This window comes from Struthio camelus, chromosome 2 (genome assembly GCF_040807025.1).
Source record: "Struthio camelus isolate bStrCam1 chromosome 2, bStrCam1.hap1, whole genome shotgun sequence".
Lineage (NCBI taxonomy): Eukaryota > Metazoa > Chordata > Aves > Struthioniformes > Struthionidae > Struthio > Struthio camelus.
In genome coordinates this window covers 137,524,722-137,544,252 of record NC_090943.1, presented here as the reverse complement: position 1 = coordinate 137,544,252, position 19,531 = coordinate 137,524,722, and the positions used below count along the sequence as shown (strand labels likewise).

Sequence of the window (19,531 nt, the reverse complement as noted above, 5' to 3'; positions counted from 1 at the left end):
GCTTTTAATATAACTACGTTCAATTAATTTCTGTGTGAACGGATTTCGATAACATCTGTCAAACTCAGATCAGCACCATTATCATTAAATGACCACTAGCCTTGATCATTCCTCGGGTGTGTATTGCAACCCCAGACCCTTTCCCCTCCAGCAAACATTTATAGTTTTTTTTCGGGTTCATAGCTACATACTTCATGTGGAAGATTAAGGACTAAGTATCTTATTTAAATGTCACTCTTTGTTAAGAATTACACAAAATTATTTAATCTTGGGCTTGAAATGAAACACAAACGCAGACGCACAGAGTAAAAAGTTATAAGACGGCTTAAGTAATCCCCGTATTTGTCTGTCGAGAAAAGAAAATAGGTTCCCTAACGGCACGAGTATTTTCGGGAAATATTCCCATCACAGGTACCTGACCGGAGGATTTTGGGGCTCCAGCCAAGTCATGCATACATCATGGTACATATAGATACATACAGACAGTGCACATGGTGGCAAGTGTCTAGAGAGCTCTGTCGTCCGAGGTGCCAGGCACAAAAAAGCCGACAAAGAAAATAACATTTTATTGTGGAAAAAAGACGTAATCCTTAACTGTTTGGCTAACTTAATTAGCTAAAGGCTAATTCTTCTTCTTCTTCTTCTTCTTTTTTTTTTTTTTTGGGTAGCTGCCCACTGTTTTTATATAAATAAGAATGTCATGTCATGAATGCATGGATATTTTCAGGTTGTATGGTTATGCTACGTGACAAAATGGTGCAACAAATGCACTTCAAGCCAAGCCGAAGGTTGCAGATTGCTCGTTGCTCTTTTATGAGCAAAACACACTTTTGATTCATTAGGATGCACTTTTTTATGTGCATTCATCCAGCATGAAATGTTACAGTAATAGAATACCTTCCGAGGTAATGAAAAACAGGGCTATTGATACGACTGGAAATACAATCAAATACTAGAAAGCTCAAAAAGGGAGAATTATAACCCAGTGGAGAGGGCTCCATTTATCAGGACAACCCTGACAATCATGGCAGCCGGATAGTAGCAAAAATTATTCACAAAACACGGAGACTCTTTTCACACGGAAAGAAATCTTCCCTTCTCAACCGTATTACGTAGTGGCGGCTGGCAACTCGGCACCGGCGAGGCTGCATCCAAGCATCACCGCGCTGTCACCACGGGGCCACTGGTTAAGCGGACACAGGTCCGAGCCGCTGAGCGCGGGGCGGCAGCAGCAGCGCCCGCGCCGGCGCCGCGACCTGCTCAGGTGCCGGCCGCGCCGGGAGGGGCCGCCCCGCGCCGCGCCGGGAGCCGCCGCCGCCGCCGCCACCTTCCCGCGGCGCGCCCGCCCCCGCGGCCCCATTGGCCGCGCCGCTGCTCAAATAGGGCTCGGCCCGGACAGCGGCCGCAGTGAGCGGGGCCCGAGCGCCGAGCCCGTCCCGCGGCCCCGTGCGGAGCTCTCGGCGCGGCGGGCGGGCGAGTGGCGGCGGCGGCGGCGCCGTCGGGGGCGGCGGCGGCGGCGCGGCCGTCCCGAGATGAGCAGCCCCGATGCGGGCTATGCCAGCAGCGACGACCAGGCGCAGGGGCGGTGCTCGCTGCCCATCATGATGCCGGCCATGGGCCCGTGCCCCTGGGCAGAGTCGCTGAGCCCCCTGGGCGAGGCGAAGGCGAAGAGCGAGGCGGCGCCGTCGGGGGCGGCGGGCGGCCGGAGCAAGAGCGAGTCGCGGATCCGCCGGCCCATGAACGCCTTCATGGTGTGGGCGAAGGACGAGCGCAAGCGGCTGGCGCAGCAGAACCCGGACCTGCACAACGCCGAGCTCAGCAAGATGCTGGGTGAGCGCGGGCGGGCGCGGAGGGCCGGGGGCGGCGCGGGGCGGGAGCGGGGGGCGCCGCGCCGGGCCGGGCCGGGCCGGGGCGAGGCGGGCGGGTCGGTCGGAGCCGGCCGGTCTGACGGTGCGTGTGGGCGCAGGTAAATCGTGGAAGGCGCTGTCGCTGGCGGAGAAGCGGCCGTTCGTGGAGGAGGCGGAGCGGCTGCGGGTGCAGCACATGCAGGACCACCCCAACTACAAGTACCGGCCGCGGCGGCGGAAGCAGGTGAAGCGCCTGAAGCGCGTGGAGAGCGGCTTCCTGCAGCACGGCCTGGCGGAGGCGGCGGGGCCCGGGCTGGGCAGCGAGGGCAGCGGCGGCGGCGGCGGCAGGATGTGCGTGGAGAGCCTGGGCCTGCCCTACGCCGAGCAGGGCTACGCGGCGGGGCCGGGCGCGCTGCCGCCGGCCGTGGGCCACTACCGGGACTGTCCGCCGCTGGGCGCCGCCTTCGACGGCTACAGCCTGCCGACGCCGGACCCGTCGCCGCTGGACGCGGCGGAGAGCGAGGCGCCCTTCTTCGCGGCGGGGCTGCAGGAGGAGTGCGCGCTGGTGCCCTACAGCTACCCGCCGCACCCGGCGGCCGAGTACGCGCCGGCGGCGGCGGCGGCGGCCGAGAGCCCGGCGGGCGCCGCGCTGCGGCGGCACCTGCCGCCCGGCGAGCCCCTGGGGCCGGGCGGCTCGCTGCCGGGGCTGCTGGGCTGCCAGGCGCCGCTGCACGCCTACTACGGGCAGATGTGCCAGCCGCCGGGCGCGGGGCGCCCGCCGGCGGCGGTGGCGGGCGGGCAGCCGTCGCCGCCGCCCGAGGCGGCGCAGTGCCGGGAGCAGCTGGAGCACTTGCCGCAGGACGAGCTGCTGGGCGAGGTGGACCGCACCGAGTTCGAGCAGTACCTGCACTTCGCCTGCAAGCCCGAGCTGGGGCTGCCCTTCGCGGGCCACGACGCCGCGGGGCTGCCGGCGGCCGAGGGCGCGGGGCCCGTGTCGTCGGCCGTGTCGGACGCCAGCAGCGCCGTCTACTACTGCGGCTACCCCGACGTGTGAGGCCTCGGCGCGCGGCGCGGCGCGGCACGGCACGGCACGGACTGCCAGCGAAGCGCTCGGCCCCGCTCCTATTTATGTAATTTATTTGAATCCTCTCTGGAGAGTTTCTCCATGCCGTTATGGGCAGAAACATGTCAGTATCGTTCAGATTAAAGGCATATATTTCAAATGTTCTTCACCTGATGTGCCAAGAAGTTTACACTTTTTTTCATCCATGCCAAAAACTATCATCGTGCTTACAAATCAACACCATTGCTTGCCTGCCCTGAACACGTTTTTACAAGCTGGTTTTTAACTATACAGTATACATCCTTTTTTGTACTTTGGGTAAATAAATTGATATATAGCTGTTTCTGTCTTTTTTTGGCCATATGGTCCTTTTTCAAGAGAATAAGATAAAATCCATCATGGTTTAGTTGCAGTAAGGTGAACACAGATCATGTATGACACTTTCCTTTCCATAACATTCATTATAAAGGAATAAAAGAGTTTCCAAGGGCGAATAAGTTTGTTTCCCTGATACAACTGAGTTCCTATTGCATTGCTGAATGGCTAGACCTGTGCCACTGTCTCTTCGAGCGGAAAAGACATGGCTCTTCTTAACTGTGTTCTTGGTGTATTTTTCTTTCTTGTTTGTAGGTGTCATTAGTACCCTGGGGAGAAACCTCCTCCCTTGAAACTATGACATCTCTAAGAGGAAAATCTAGATACTTTTGAGATTGTGCTTTTAATGTGTGTCTGGAAGCCCATCAGATTTGGATACTGGTAGGCCTGAACATAACTTCTCTTTACCTGCCAATTTCTATTTGAATGAAACAGTTTGCAATGACTCACAAATAATATTGGTACTGGAATTTACAAATTCATCTACCTTCATGCAGATTTAAGACAATCTGTCTCATGGGGTTCAGGCTTCTATTAATAAGGAGAGCAAAACAAAAAAAAATATGTTGCTCAAGTGCTCATCTCAGTTGCTCTCAATAAACTGCCAGTAACAATTAGATGTTAAAACAGAAGCCTTTTTAATGTGCAGCTATATTGCTGTGACACTTTCACCAGTGCTAGAAAGCGTAATCTCATTCTCATCATAACGCATAAAGCTAAGTTACACTTCTGATGAGTATCTGCCATTTGGATTGCAGAGAATTTTAAATATTTTAATTAGCAAATGACAATTCACAGGTGATATAAATGACATTCATAATGCAAATATTTATCTATAAAACTGCTTTTATCTTGCACTGGCATCTTAGACTACTGAGCTGTGGATGAAGAAACCCAGCAAAAATTCCAGTTGCATAGTCCATGCTCTCTTTTCATTGAAGTTAATGTAACTGTAGCCTGTCAGAACAACCATTTTCTGAACATGTTACATACACAGAGCCAGCTGAATTATTTTCAAACAAACATTCCACTAGAAGCATACTTGGCCAGATTGTGTTTCATCTATTAATTCAAAAAGTGTAATTTTATTTGGGTCAAGGTAAATCCTGATTGTGTCCAGAACTTAAACAGAGTTGGATTTTCATTGATTTCAGTGAAATTTAACTGTGTGTGCATGTGATATTGGCGTAATTCACTTCAAGTCATAATCGTCTCAAATTATTGTCAGGTAATTTTTCTGAAGTTTACAATGGGAAAAGTGCAAATGCCAGAGTCAGGTTTTAAATATTAGGGACTTAGGTGGAAGATGGGAAATAGTACCTGGTATATGTAAATGTTTTTAGAACAATATAGATATCCTTACTTTAATATGATGTATATGTCTGAGAAGAAACTTTGAATAAGTTACAGTTACAGGCAGATACAAATTTAACAACAGTGAGAACCTTGTAGTTGAAAGGGTCAGATTAGTGCAGTGTCGTCCCTCCTAGACAGCTAGCCCCAGTGATGGCAATCATGGTAGTCATTCTCTTTCAGGAACGGACTGCTAAAACTATAGGAGTTGCTGTTGCTCATGCCCGTGTAAAAATGTCGTTAGTTTAAAGAAAGAGTAGCAAAGACGCAGATACTAGATGTTTACACTCTGAATAGACATGTAGTTATATTGAAATAATATTAATTTTGTTTGTATTACTTTTTTTTCTTGTATCAGTTTGTTACAGATATCCCAAGACTCATTTTTTCTATCCTATGGAGGTGTTATACTACCAGTACATAACTGGATTAAGTTATATGATTTTTAAATCGTATGTTTATATTCCTTTTTGAAACGTTAGCAGTTTTCCATGTACTTAACACCCTAAACATTCCTATGCTGTTTGTTCGTCCTCTTTCCATTCTCAAACCACCAGGTGTCTTCCCTTTGTCTGAATCCTATCCATATTTGGTCCATTTCCTTAATTCTTTTTTTTAACCTCTTTTTAGTTCCTGCTTTTAGTTTCTCGCACTCTTTATCCCTATCCCTACTCCTCAATATCCCATGATTCTTTTCCTGCCCCAACCATGTCCTTTTTCCTACCTCATTATGTCCCCTCATCTTATGTTTCCTCCTTTTCCATGTCTTCCCACTGCTGGTGCCTGCTGTTAGCCCATGAGCGAGGTCCAGCATCATGAGCTTCTTCTCTTGTCATCCTACTTCACATTTCCTGGCCCAGTGCTCCTCATCACTCTTAAAGCACCCCCCCTAACTGAGTTCTGCTGGTGGATGAGTGAGAGCTATATCTACAGCCTGGCAAAGAAAATTTTTATGTGCTTTGTTCTCATAGTGTAGTAGATATCAGAGCAGTTGGTAGAACTCAGGAGTAACAATAGCAGGGAAAGCTATTCTTTTCAGTGCCTGTGTACCTGGGACAAAGCATGCTTATGAGGTCTCCTCAGAGTATTTGCTGCCAGGTTTAACATAACTGTAGCACAACTTTTCTTTCAAAAAAGTTTAGAATTTGGGCAACTTTTATCAGGGGACAATGGAAGTCATGTCTCTTGAGGTGATGCCTATCCCAAGCTAAATATTAAAACCATACTGCAAAATACAGGGCTCAACAAAAGGATTCTAATATTGAGTTAGTATGTTTGAAAGAACCTACTTTCTCTAGCCTGAATTTCAGAAATGTCTAACTAGTTTTAGCTGAACCTTCTGTTTAGAGCCAGATAGAGCCAGCTGCCTAGCATGGAAAATTTCTGGTCGAAAAACATCACTAAAGTTATAGGAAATTTGCTTCCAGTTCTTGAAATGGAAAGTTTAAGATGACGCTAATTGCAGGCAACACTGTCTGTGTTACGGTCAGCGTCAGCTGAATATAGTACGTGTGCATTTAGGCTGTCTACCGGAGACTAGCACTGATTTAAGTACTATTAACATGATTTAGCTACTATATTGGTTCAGGCATAAGGCATTTGCTTTTCAAAAATTCTTATGTAAAGAACATCTAGTTTGTCTTTTACAGATTACACTGAGTACATTCTCAGTAACATGTAGTCTGGTTAAGCATTTCCCATATATGCTCTCGTTGCTTAAATAGCCTGGCTCCTTATTGAGTGGCTGGGGCTGGCATATGCAGCACTTGCTTTGACATCTAAGTCCAAGCGGGGGTGGTGGGGGCTGACATACAGTTCCTCAGCCTGGTTCGTTGTTGGTTTCCCTTCTTGCTGCAGGATGAGCTCATGTGCAGATATGTGTTGGCCATGTCAATCTCTGGTGGTTCTCACTGTCCCAATTAACTCAGGTTATCAGAGCAGCTTTCTGGAACTCTTAAAGGGACAGTTTTTTTCTTCTATCATGGTAAAACAAGGATCGTCATATATTCAATCCACCGTATCTTCAATCTGGTATGGTAAGTTGGAAAGCTCAGTGTGGATGCTCGCAAATGTGTTAACAATATGCATCAAATTATTTTATTTCGATTACCTATTTTATTTTATTTTGTTTTTTTTTGTTGTTTTACCTTATTTTGTTTTATTTCTCTTCCTTAGATCCTAGGGCAGTGACACTGTTTTGATTAAATTAGTTGCCGCATTATCATAGTGAAACTGGTTTTACCCCCATTACAGATGCTCTTAAAAATACTGATTTACTTACTGAAATCTCAGTCATTCTTAAATGAGTATAGAAAGTCAGACAAGATAAATATGTTAAGTGTTTTAGGAACTAATGTATTTATGGATGTATATGGAATGATTTCTAAATTAATATAAATTTATATATACCTTTTAAAAGAGGTTTAAGAGTATGTCTGGATTACAGATTGCACTACAAAGTAGAGAAGCCTGAGCTAGTTAATGTAGTGGAAACAGTTTAATTATGGCAACATAGTCCTAAATAATGGCTAATTTATACTTCTTGTCAGGATAAATTATGAATAAGCACCTTGGCTCACCCTAGTGATTTAAAAACATATATTTAATTAAATGAGTTTGTGATTGCGTAGATAAAGGGGATTTCTGACCGGATGTATTGCTGCTCATGGAAGGCCTTCCTACTGAAAAACAGATAGTATATAGTAATATACACTCCTTATTTCTGTTTTTTGAGATTTTAAACATTAAATTTGCATTATATTTTGGTGTGCTGCTGAGAGTTTGAGATTAAATTCAGGTCTAAGCTCTCCATTTTGAGGTAATTAAAGCATTAATGTACATTACTGTATATTATTTATATAATGTCTTCCATATGAAGGTGCCACAGCCCTTGGAACATAAATGAGATAAGTTTCAAAGTAGGCTTTGGAGAAAAAGAAACTAAAACAACAAAAGATTGTGGTCTATGTCTCCTGAGACACATAAAACTGAGAAATTAATCCAGATATCATGGATCCCTTAGTAAAAAGAATCTCAAAATGAATAGCACCAGGAAAAAATATAGAAAATTTTAATGCACATGTAGAAATGTTGTTTGAGATGTTCCTAACATTAAAGCTCTGGTTATCCTGGAACTTGTTATGTCTTTGTGGATTTCACAATAAAATCAGTTATAAGTTTCTGTTTTCGGATTATTTCAGAACACTTATTATAGGAATATATTTCACCTACAGTATCAATAAAAAGCAGAGTAAAAATGTTTGAGCTGTTGCGGCTCTGTGGTTATGGATCTCTCCTTTCAGTATTGAATAACACATTTATATACCATGGCTTCACTGTGATACAAAATAATTTCTTATAGCAGACATAGAAAAATGATGAAATAAGATTTCAGAAACAAAGTTGTTATGGTTGAAATAAAATTTCACCAGGTAGTTGTTTAAAGCAGAACTCTAGCATCCTCTGCATTTTTTAATAGGCAACAGTTCCAGAGAAAATCAATTTCCATCCCTTTGCTTATCAGAGAGAAAACTTGCTTCACGGAGTATTCCGTGGAGTTGTCAGGGGAATGTAGTTATTGTTCACATAGAGGGTGGCAGCTCCATTAACCCACAGAGAATATATTTAGGTACTGGCAGTCTTGGGTTCTTTCCAAGGCATTGTGGAATTACTTTACAGTGTCTGATTTACTTTAAAGCTTCTTGTTATTGCAGTTTAGAAATGAAATTTATCCTGCACACATCCTGTGTAAAACAAAATTTTCTCCTCTGTTGAACAAAGATAAAGAATATTAAAATATGTTTTTCCAGCTAAAGGTTGTATCTCAATTAAGTGGAAAGGTAAAGCAATATTTGTGAATTCATGAACTTGGATTGATTGGTACAATACAAACTCTGCTTTCAAAATGCACAGATTAGTACTACTTACTGGGAAGCAGTCTAAGGCTTAGTCAGGTTATGTAGTCATGATTTTGTTTCATGCTTCGAATGCTTTAATGAAGAATAGCTCTTCTGTAAAAGTTACTATGAGCTAGACTACATGTGTTTCCTTGATTACAAACATATTTTTTCTTTCAAGATGTTAGTTTTTGATAATTTTTCTTATGTAAAATCAACAGTAAAATCAGTGAGCGTTTCCATTGAGCAAGGCAAAGCAGATGTGGCCTCAGATGATTGCAACATATCAAATTTTGATACCTTTGAATTGGATATGCAGTTCACTGTGCCTGAAAGTGTAACACTGCAAAAATACTAATATTGACTTAAGAACTTTGATTCACAATGTCCTGGACACACTTTAAAAAGAATGGACTTAATTCACCATTGATTTGGAAAACAGCAGCTGTTCTCTCTCAACACCCATTCTTGATGAGTGGAGTACAATATTGAAAGTCATCCAGTTAAAGCTGTAGAGAGCTACCTAATGCATGGAAAACAAGCTAGAAATTGTCAAGAGACAAGCGCTATCGCTTCTGCACTCAGCTGAAATTTCTTGGTTGTTTTACTACATATATTCTTGGAAAGCAGAATGAGAAGCCCACATGCAAAGATGAGGTAAAAAAGAGAAGTTCTGTTCTGTTCTTCCCAAACAGGTCAGAGCAGTGCCTGGGGGAATAAGCTGCTGTTTTATGTATACTCACTTATAGTCTGAAAATCTCCACAGGAGAAGGGAAAATAACCAGGCTGTTATTCTACAGCCATAAATTGAAGTGCCTACAAGAGATCTTCTACTCTTCAGCTTTTGCTTAGTGTTCTGCAAGGATTCTCAGAGGGATAGGTGAGTTTCAACCTCATTAGATGAGTTCTTTTGGAATTTAATTTCCAGTTGCAGCACATAAAGTATTCCTTACTAACTTGCTAACAATTGTAGCATCACCTACAGCCTGTGTTGTTAGAGCGAGAGATAGCTACCTCAGTCTAGTAGTTGAATAGATTGGTGTATTTGTGTAAGTAAGCTTATGTAGTCATTTATAGTCTGTTGTATATACTCTTTTTTTGTAGTCACTTGCAGTGTGTTTTGGTAGAAAAAGGGCTTTGTCTTTCAAAACTCACATTTCCTCCAGATTGTTCATCCAGTTTATTCTGATTTCCAGGCCAGACAGTTTTCCAGACAACCTGCCACTCAGTGAAACACTTTCTTTAGAAATTTGAGAGCCTTGGAAAGATATATGCAAAGAGATATAAACAACAAAAACTTAGGCATCAACTGCATCAGTCTCAGAGCGCCACTACAAAATTAGGCTCCGCTTGTAAGGCAGAGAAGGAAACGCTCAGTTCCTGTGTCAGGACTTTCACTTGAGTGACAAATCTGAGGTAGTAGTTCTGTGAACATTTTTCATGATGACAAAACCAACATTATCTATGTTAAATTATGTATTTTGTTTTTAATCCAGCTTTGCTCTGAGAATAGTGCTCTTGGAAGCATAATTAGAGAGAATTGTCTGCTATGAGTTTATGTTAGCACTGAGAGCTTTGTTTGTGGCTAGTGGTAGACATGTAAGTGCCTAAACCTTCAGGTGGCATCTGGGTGGTGGCTTTCAGCATGCCAGTGCTGACTAAACAGGTAGAGAAGAGGCTAAGTACTATGGGACCCAGAGGGTCTGGGTCTAAGCTGCGCTTCCCTCTGGGTATAATGCCAATGCAGTAGAACTGTAGCTTTTTGTAACTGTTCCTGGAGCAATAATTACTTTTGCACATTTGACTTCAAAGTTTGCTCCTCTTAAAAACATGGAGCAGAGTTCACAACTCATCTATCGTATCTTTTTCAGAACAAACATAATACGAAAAATCAAGTATGTGAAATAGAGCCTGAATAACTCCTGCTCCTGCTCCTGCATCACAGAAAAAATATAGTTATCTTTATGCAAATAGCTATGCTGTGTTCAGGGGAAGTCTTACCATGGAACATGACCACTAGATGGCTCAGAAAGTATAAATAGCATTTGATAACTAGTTTTAGTAGCATAATCTTCATTTCTATAATTAATCAAAAATTTGCAATGTTTTGTATGTAATCTATGTTCAGAAGCAGCGAGCAAATCACTTCCCTGTACATATAGATAATTCTGTAAGTTTTAGTAGAATATGAAAGATCCAGTGTGACACATTGAATATTATTTCTTTTGACAGGCAACTAAAACCCTTTAGGAGTAAATCGAACATGAATATTCTTGCATTCCTAACAACTTTAATGCTTCTGCCAGTCAGAATGAGCTATTTGCATTGATTCAATACACCTCAGGAAACTCAGAGTGATTACCTCTTGTTACCAAAATCTATTCCCTGTTAATAGTTTAGTCAATATGGACTTAGTGCTGTAGCGAAGCTGACTACTGCATTAACACAATGTAGCATGTTCAGGCTTGTTCTGCTGGCTGACAACCTTGACATCATTGTACTGTTTCCTCTGTTTGTATAACAATTCCTGACTAGAGTATATATCCTTGGGCAAGAACTTCCATTTTACTGTTCCCAAATGGCCTTCAAATAATTTGCTGTGTGTGCACGACCTGAATATTGCAGAAATAACAACACAGTTCCTAAACATTAGGAGGGCAGCTTGTTTAGCACCTAGCAGCCCTTCCTAATCCAGAAGTCAATTCACTCACTGTGCTTTAATTTGGATTTACATAATACTGTAGCTTTTCACTTTACATAACACTGTAATACTACTGCTAAGAAATTATTTTAAGCATACAAGTAATGTATTGGTTACTTTTAGTCTCCTTTGGTTATGAACTGCTGATAGCAAGTGTGAGTGTTTAAGATTAGATTTTTTCCCTTAAATGAAATACTGGAGATTCCCTAGCTTCCTTCTGCATTGAAACCTACACTGTTTCCCAGCTCTCCTTCTGAGCAGCATGGGAACTGAGCAGCCACTTCAGTCTCTCTTTCTTTGGGGAAAGACTGATGAGTCCATCACTTGTCTCTGCTTCCTGCATCACTAACTTAGCCATCCAATACCTTCTGAAAATGTTGCCAGTTGCTGTTGCCAGCGATGAGCAATATTTCATTTTGGTTAGGATTTTTAACTGTCATAACAAGAATATTGCTCATCTCTGTAACAGTGGTGCTGCCACTACTAGCACTCCTTTTTTTGGGTTAGCGTCTGAAACATGATGCTAATAAGCATACGGAGGACAAGAAGGTGATCAGGAGTAGTCAGCACAGATTCACCAACGGGGAAATCATGTTTGACCAATCTGACAGCCTTCTCTGATGGAATGACTGGCTGGGTAGATGAGGGGAGAGCAGTGGATGTTGTCTCCCTGGACTTCAGCAAGGCTTTGGACACTGTCTCCCATCACATCCTCCTAGGTAAACTCAGGAAGTGTGGGTTGGATGAGTGGACGGTGAGGTGGATTGAGAACTGGCTGGATGGCTGAGCTCCGAGGGTTGTGGTGAATGGCGCAGAGTCAAGTTGGAGGCCTGTAGCTAGCGGTGTCCCCCAGGGGTCAGTCCTGGCTCCAGTCTTGTTCAATGTATTCATCAATGACTTGGATGAAGGGACAGAGTGCACCCTCAGCAAGTTTGCTGATGATACAAAACTGGGGGGAGGTGCTGACACACCAGAAGGCTGTGCTGCCATTCCGAGGGACCTGGACAGGCTGGAGAGCTGGGCAGAGAGGAACCTCCTGAAGTTCAGTAAAGGCAAGTGCAGGGTCCTGCACCTAGGGAGGAATAACCCCATGCACCAGAAAAGGCTGGGGGTTGACCTGCTGGAAAGCAGCTCTGTAGAGAAAGACCTAGGAGTGCTGGTGGACAGCAAGTTAAGCATGAGGCAGCAATGTGCCCTTGTGGCCAAGAAGGCCAATGGTCTCCTGGGGTGCATGAGGCAGAGTGTTGCCAGCAGGTGGAGGGAGGTGACCCTGCCCCTCTCCTCAGCCCTGGGGAGGCCTCACCTGGAGCACTGTGTCCAGCCCTGGGCTCCCCAGTACAAGAGAGACATGGCGCTACTGGAGAGAGTCCAGCAGAGGGCTACGAAGGTGATGAGGGGACTGGAGCATCTCTCCTCTGAAGAAAGGCTGAGGGAGCTGGGCCTGTTCAGCCTGGAGAAGAGAAGACTGAGAGGGGATCTGATCAATATGTACAAGTATCTGAAGGGAGGGCATCAAGAGGATGAGGCCAATCTCTTCTCCGTGGTGCCCAGTGACAGGACGAGAGGCAACAGGCATAAACTGGAAGACAAGAAGTTCCGTCTGTACATGAGGAAAAACTTCTTTGTTGTGAGGGTGCCTGAGCACTGGAGCAGGTTGCCCAGAGAGGTGGTGGAGTCTCCTTCATTGGAGATATTCAAAACCCACCTGGACGTGATCCTGGGCAATGCGCTCTAGAGGACCTTGCTTGAGCAGGGAGGTTGGACTAGATGATCTCTAGAGGTCCCTTCCAACCTCAACCGTTCTGTGACTCTGTGATTCTGATGATCTGTAACCATAAAAAAAGGCATTTTCATTAAGTTAGCAGAGAAACTTTTTAAACTTACTAGATCCTTCTCTGTTAATTTGAATATTTTTATGTTTTACTGAGGTTAGAAATCTAAAATAAAAGCCAATAGACCTTTCAATCTGATCTTCTATCACATATAACACTACATTCCTGTTCCGTATAGGCAAGCATAACAAACTGACTTAATAGGCAGAGATGTATAGTGGTATGTACTAATCCTTTCAGATATTGTTAGAATTTTGGCCTAATCAATCCATTTTTATTCATGGTTTAGAAAATCTTTTGCTCAGTCAAATGACGATACAAAAGAGGAACAAGGTTTTTAAACATTTTTTAACTAGGAGGCTAGTCTCCTTGTCTTTAATTTTGTCTTTTAATTTACCTCAGTAATATGGCCATAGTGTATATATGTTTTTTCAAAATTAGTAATTGCTCTTGTGCTACGTTCTCATATGCAGCCTGAGAAATATTCTTCCAAGATTTTCAATGTGTTCTTTATCAGTACATTGCATGACTCTAATACCTTCCAAATAATACTATGATTGCCTAAGATTAAGGGTTTAATACCATTTGAGGCATACTAGGGTATTCAAGACGATAACACAGAGCTAGCAGATAATGGTATGCAAGCCGCTGAAGGCCTGTGTCTTCTGAAGCAGCAGCTGCGTCTTGGTTGAGGTTGTTTTTGGTACAGAGAATTGCTACAGGTTTGTACAGTCCCAGTCAGCAAAATTAGTGACATTAAATAAATGTTTCAGTTAATTGCAGTGAAAATTACAAAATCCTTGCTGAAATTTTGCTTGTCTGTGGTCTTATTGCTGCTTGCACCGTTATCTCCTGAGCCTCAAAAGCTGAACTAAGGATGGGTCAAAAGCAATGCTTTTAAAAGAACAAATCAGCCCCTACAAGTTTTTAAATATGATTTTATATGTCCCATAAAACACATACCATTATATTAGTTGATCGTTTTGCCTAGTTCCTGAGCAATATTCACTTCACTCCAGCTTCCTGTACCTCTAGGAAAGGGTGGAAAGCTGTCCCAATGGAGTAACTGGACATATCCAGAATGTATAGATCCTAAACCTGAATGCATAGATCAGTGGGCTGTTCACTTCCTTGGAATATAGAAAAGTCATGCCGGGGATGTGCTAAGACCAAGATGTAATATAGCTAGGGTAGCACTGCATCTTCTGGTGTTGCTCATGGAGTATAAATAGCCCTGAAGTGTTCTTGAGTTACACCTGTAAGTGAATCTCAGCATTTAAGTTTAATAAAAGCACATTGCTGCTTCTACTTCTTCAGCTGTCTCAAGGCTGTTATGTGAATTACTCCAGTTTGTAGGTTGTCTGGAAATACTCCAAGCTTCTCTTTGTGCCAAGTGATGAATAACAATAACAGCGTTATGATGTCCCAAATAAACATACCATATTAGCTTGACTCTTCTTATTTCCTAAATTACACCTTCAGTAATATCCAGCAATTCTCATTTTCTTTTCCAGTACCTATAACCTATATGAGTTCACATGATTCACTCTAAAGTAAGACAAATTTACTGATTTCCAAAATTTAATTTTGTTATCCTTGATAGCAGGAAGGCAAACAGTGTCAGTTTTAATGATGATTGCCACAACTTTGAAAGGTCATTTGTCAAATTTTCCCTCCTCTTGCAGCAAAAGCAAGGAGACCATCTTCTGAAACAGTGAGCTGTATTTCTAAGTTCTTAATCACAAAGCACTGAAGAAGGTTAACAGAAGGACAGCTAATACAAAAAATAACAGTAGTCAACAACTGAGGGAAAAATGATTCAAGTAGGAAAGTAATTATTTTTTGTCTGTATTATGTCTTTAAATCACTAGTTTAATATTTGCAAGTGTAGTTAGATTTTCCAAAATGCTGGTTATGTAATCTGCAGTTTTCTAAAAATCGTAAGGTTGGAACTACTGGAAAATCTAAAAAATTAGAGGTAACTTAGTGAAAGTAATCATGAAATTTTATTTCACAATCCCAAGGAAAATGGTAATCCCAAAGGACTGGAAAAGGACACACATGGTATTTTTTGTAAGAAAAGCTTGAAAAGGTGGTCTGGAGAACCACAAATCATTTGGCCTAATATTCCTAACCAGAAAGATATTAAAACAAACAATTAACAGTGCATTACAAAGAGTGAGGAGATAAAAAAATTAAAAGAAAACAGATAGATTTTTAAACAACAAATTTTGTCAAATCCACTTGATTTTCTGCTTTAGCAGAGTAAGTGGTTGAGTGTTCTAGGGAGAAGCAGTAGATATCTCTTGATAACAGTAGAGCTTTTGGTGCTGTTATATGGTAATGTCTCTTAAAGTAGGGAAATATGGTCCAGATTAAATTACCGCTAAGAGTCCAAGAATAGTTACCAGTCCCTTTGCTTATAAATTGCAAACATATTTTAGATGGAATCCTTATTCAGGCTCATTCCTTTATTTTGTATTTTAATAATGAATTAAATGATGCAATAGGGATTATATTTATAAAATTTCTAAATTTTATCAAAATGGAAAGGATTGCAAGCATTATAAAGAACAAAATTAGAAGTAAAAATGATCCTAGTAAATTGGAGAAATAGCCTGAGATGAACAATATGAAATTTAATTAAGAAAAGCACAAATACCATTTAATAAATGCACAAATACAAAGAAATGAGTAACTAACTCTATGAATACTGTTAAAAAAGAGGAGGGGGAGGGTCTTAAAGCTGCACTGCAGTGTGAACTAGGTCATTTATTTAACAATATTATGGATTATAAATGATTAAGTCAGAACAATTGGAGCAGTTGCCGTTCCTTAGTGGGGAGTTACTACACCTCAGGTGAGGCATGATGACTGGCTGCAGATACCTTTCTAGTCCACTGTAGTATAAAGTAAAATGCAATAGCTTAATCTCTTTCCTTGCTCTTCACATTCTGACTAATCTAGGTCAAAAAAGTTGCTGTGAAAAAACAAAGGTCATTTTGACACTCCGAAAGAAGACTAGATATGAGACTCAAGAGTTAATTTTCTGGCTATACAAAGCAGCTGTGAAACCTCAGGTGAGTACTGTGTCTGTGTTTACCCACCACACTTGACAAAAAGTATAGAAAAAGTAGTGGATGTCCAGAGGTTTGGAAGTATGATCTGTGAGTAGATATTGAAGGAGTTAAATTTATTTCTCTAGAAAAGAGGAAATTGAGTCATGATACCAATTTAAAAATGTAAAATGTTAAAGAAAAGATGATGGTCAATTGTTCTCCTTGGCCACAAGGTAAAATGATTTGTCTCAGTTTATTTCCCCCTCAAACATGAATAAAGTATCATAAAAATAAAAAGTGATTTAGCAGTGTATTTCAATGCTAATGGAATTGTACTAACGTACGTAATTGCTTTCACAATACAAAATACGGTGAGTGTGAACAGATAGTATTTCAGAGATTGTTGTATTACACATTGATATATTTCTTTATTAGCAAAACTGCATGAAGTTCTTGCAATGTGTTAACGTCGGTGCATGACAGGTAGAGCTGCTCTGTTTCTGTTAAACTTGTTTCCTCTGCTGGATCTCAGTAGTGAGGGATCAGTTAGCAAGAGACTCTGTGCAAAACCAGAATGGAACTAGCTATTGCATCTAAACACCCACTGGGGCACTTCCCTTTCAGCTCCTCCCAGACACTTCCCCTCACCCAGCAGTGCAGCATACAACTCCACCTCCTTTTCATCCCCTCCTGCTATATTAATCCCACTACTCAACCCTTTCAGACGTCTCCCACGTTTCATCCATCCTTCTGCTTCAGTAACCTCACACACTCTTCTCTATCCTAAGAATAGCTATACAGGGGTGGGTAACCGTCCTTGATGGTGTTTGAGAATGTATTGCATAGGTCATGGCATGATGTATAATTTCATGGAAATTAGTTTATTAAATAGTGTGCATAGGATTTCTCACAGAGATCCACATGCTGCTGGATCACCATCATCCCTTCCTGCAACATACTCTCCATATGTCTCAATTTTATATTAATATTTTCATTTTATATTAATATTTTATATTAATATTTCCATTAATGTGGTAAAACCTCATTCATTCAAGGCCTAATATTGTCCTTAGAGGAACTGAACTCACCCGTCTCTATAACATGAGGTCAGAAAGCTACGGCCATCTACTATATTGTTGTTTCTACAGATTTAAAGTGACGATTGTCTAAAGCAAAGATCAGACTCTGACTTTAGACTAATTTATTCATATGACCCTGTACAGCCAAGGGAAATTGTCTGAACAAAATTGGCTTGGCTTTTATATTTCACTCATAGAAGGTGACTAATTGACTCAAGATTATCATCTGCATTGTGATAGAGGACAACCAGATGACAACCCCACATGAAGTATTGTATAATCAAACACAATATAACAGTCCCTCCCTCAAAAAGATTGCAATTAAGAGACCAGCCATAACAGATGACTGGAATAAGCCTGTGAACCAAAGTCAGAGGTTGAGGTGAAGGGAGAGTAATACTCAATACATAACTAGTCAGGAGTGGTTATGATAACTTGGAATCATTTAGGGAGCAAAACTAAAAGTCACAGGAGTGCCATTTTCTGTGTGCATTATAGTGGAAGGGAATGCGTATGTGTACACATAAAAAGAAAAAACAATCATCTTTTGTATTTTTTCCGTCTGCAGCCTGCCTGGAAAATGTATCAGGTAATTATGTTCCATAGTTTAATTCCTACTGAATGAACTACTTGATACCTCTGTTAGCTGTCAGTCTCTTGTACAGCTATAGGCTAATACTAACAAGTCTTTATAGACTTACTAATAAGTTCCTTATTAGTAAGGTGCAAGATATTGAACAGAAGAGGGCATGTCCTCTGTGGTTATATGACCACTGCAGTAACAGCTCTTTGCATTACTTATATAAAAAATAAATTAGTGAACTAAGGGGAAATATATGAAGGTCCTAGAACCATTTTCTACTGCTGATAGTGCCTGCCTATAGTGGATGTTTTTTTTCCCTCGTGTACCCACATGTGTCTGGAAAACTTTCAGTGGTCATATCTAGTGAACAGATCAAGAAACTGAGCCATTTATTATAAATCTTTCAAGGTAGTGTATGTCAGAGCCACAGACACTTACCTTATTTGATAATCATAGTTATTGCTGTAGGTGAGTACACTGGCAGCAATGAGCGGAAATCAAATAGCATATTTGACCTATCTGTTCTGGCAGACATTTACAATGCTTTATACTCAACAGCAGAATATATGTGTGCCTGTTGTTTTTTTTCATATAGCATATGCTTATTTGAAATGAAGCATTCCTGCCTTCAGAAATATAGCTCTGAAACCACAGGGTCGTCCACAAGTTTAAAGAATTGTAGCTGTGTAGTATTTTGAGATATGAGAAACAATATGGAAAAGCTGGACTGGGACTGTGCAAACTCTTCCCAGGTCATCAAGATAATTGTATTGCCATGAACACGGCTAATCGTAAAGGTACACACACACCTGATAACCTACATGCACCTCAGACTGGGAAAGAGGATCTTACTTAATTGGTGAGAAAATAAAAGAGAACATTATTGGCTTGCCTCAAGACTTACCGGTTGTTTTCACAACGAAAAGCTCTATTTTTGTTGATTTTAACCTTTCACATCGTCAGGTTATCATGTTATGTTCCTAGTTGCCAGTTTTACTTAAGTACACTGCAGTAGTGAGCAAATCTCTAAATCAAACAAGATAGTTGATTCATCCTAGAAAAACCTACAAAGCAATCTATTATCTGGCACAGGCAGTTGTAATGGAATATGTAAGTCTGGAGACAGTGTTTGTGGCAGGAGTACACTTTCTTAAGAGTAATCCAAATATTTTAGGTTGGATTAATTTAGTGGTTTTCATCACAGATGTGTTCACAAAAAAAGTGATGCATCAAGTAAAGTTTGTAATGTAATGCAGGTTTCTTCAGCTGGAAACCTGGAAACCTGGCTTTATAATAATTGTTTCCTTCTTCCATTTAAAACAAGTCGAACTAAAACTATTTCCTTTTTTTCTTATGAAGCTTTTTTTTTTTTAAACAGCATTAAGGTATTTTCTGGAAATAGCAGTTTTTAAAATTTTCCATAATATGGGTATTACATTTTGATTATTTTACTGGAAAGATTCATTGAAAACTAAGCTTCAAGTTAAAGCCTATTAATAAGAAAGCTGAAAATAAAGGTCCTATAAATTTTTAAATACTCTTGGTTGCATTTATGCCATATATATGCAGAAATGTGTGTGCCTGATTAATGTTTTTCAGAAATGAACACTTGATATTTTGAAAGTAAGGCATTACATTAATTCAATTAGGCTAACAATTGCTAGTCAGTTTTGAAACCTTTGGCCTGTGTGTGACTGCTCTCAAATAGACACACACACTTCATTACAGAACCTTATGTTTAAG

At 41.4% G+C, this 19,531-nt stretch overlaps 1 protein-coding gene across 1 annotated transcript; it reads left to right on the top strand.

Annotated features, from left to right (window-relative positions):
- Positions 1–1,532: 1,532 nt before the first annotated feature.
- SOX17 (SRY-box transcription factor 17) lies at positions 1,533–3,547 on the top strand. Its single transcript, XM_068932705.1, has 2 exons — positions 1,533–1,830; positions 1,967–3,547. The coding sequence occupies exons 1-2, from the start codon at positions 1,533–1,535 to the stop codon at positions 2,899–2,901; spliced, it is 1,233 nt and encodes a 410-aa protein (XP_068788806.1). The 3' UTR covers positions 2,902–3,547.
- Positions 3,548–19,531: the final 15,984 nt, after the last annotated feature.

Excerpts from the sequence above, each read along its gene's own strand:
- SOX17 (XM_068932705.1), top strand. The coding sequence starts at position 1,533 with ATGAGCAGCCCCGATGCGGGCTATGCCAGCAGCGACGACCAGGCGCAG. Across the intron at positions 1,831-1,966 it reads CGAGCTCAGCAAGATGCTGG|GTAAATCGTGGAAGGCGCTG; the intron begins GTGAGCGCGGGC and ends GTGTGGGCGCAG.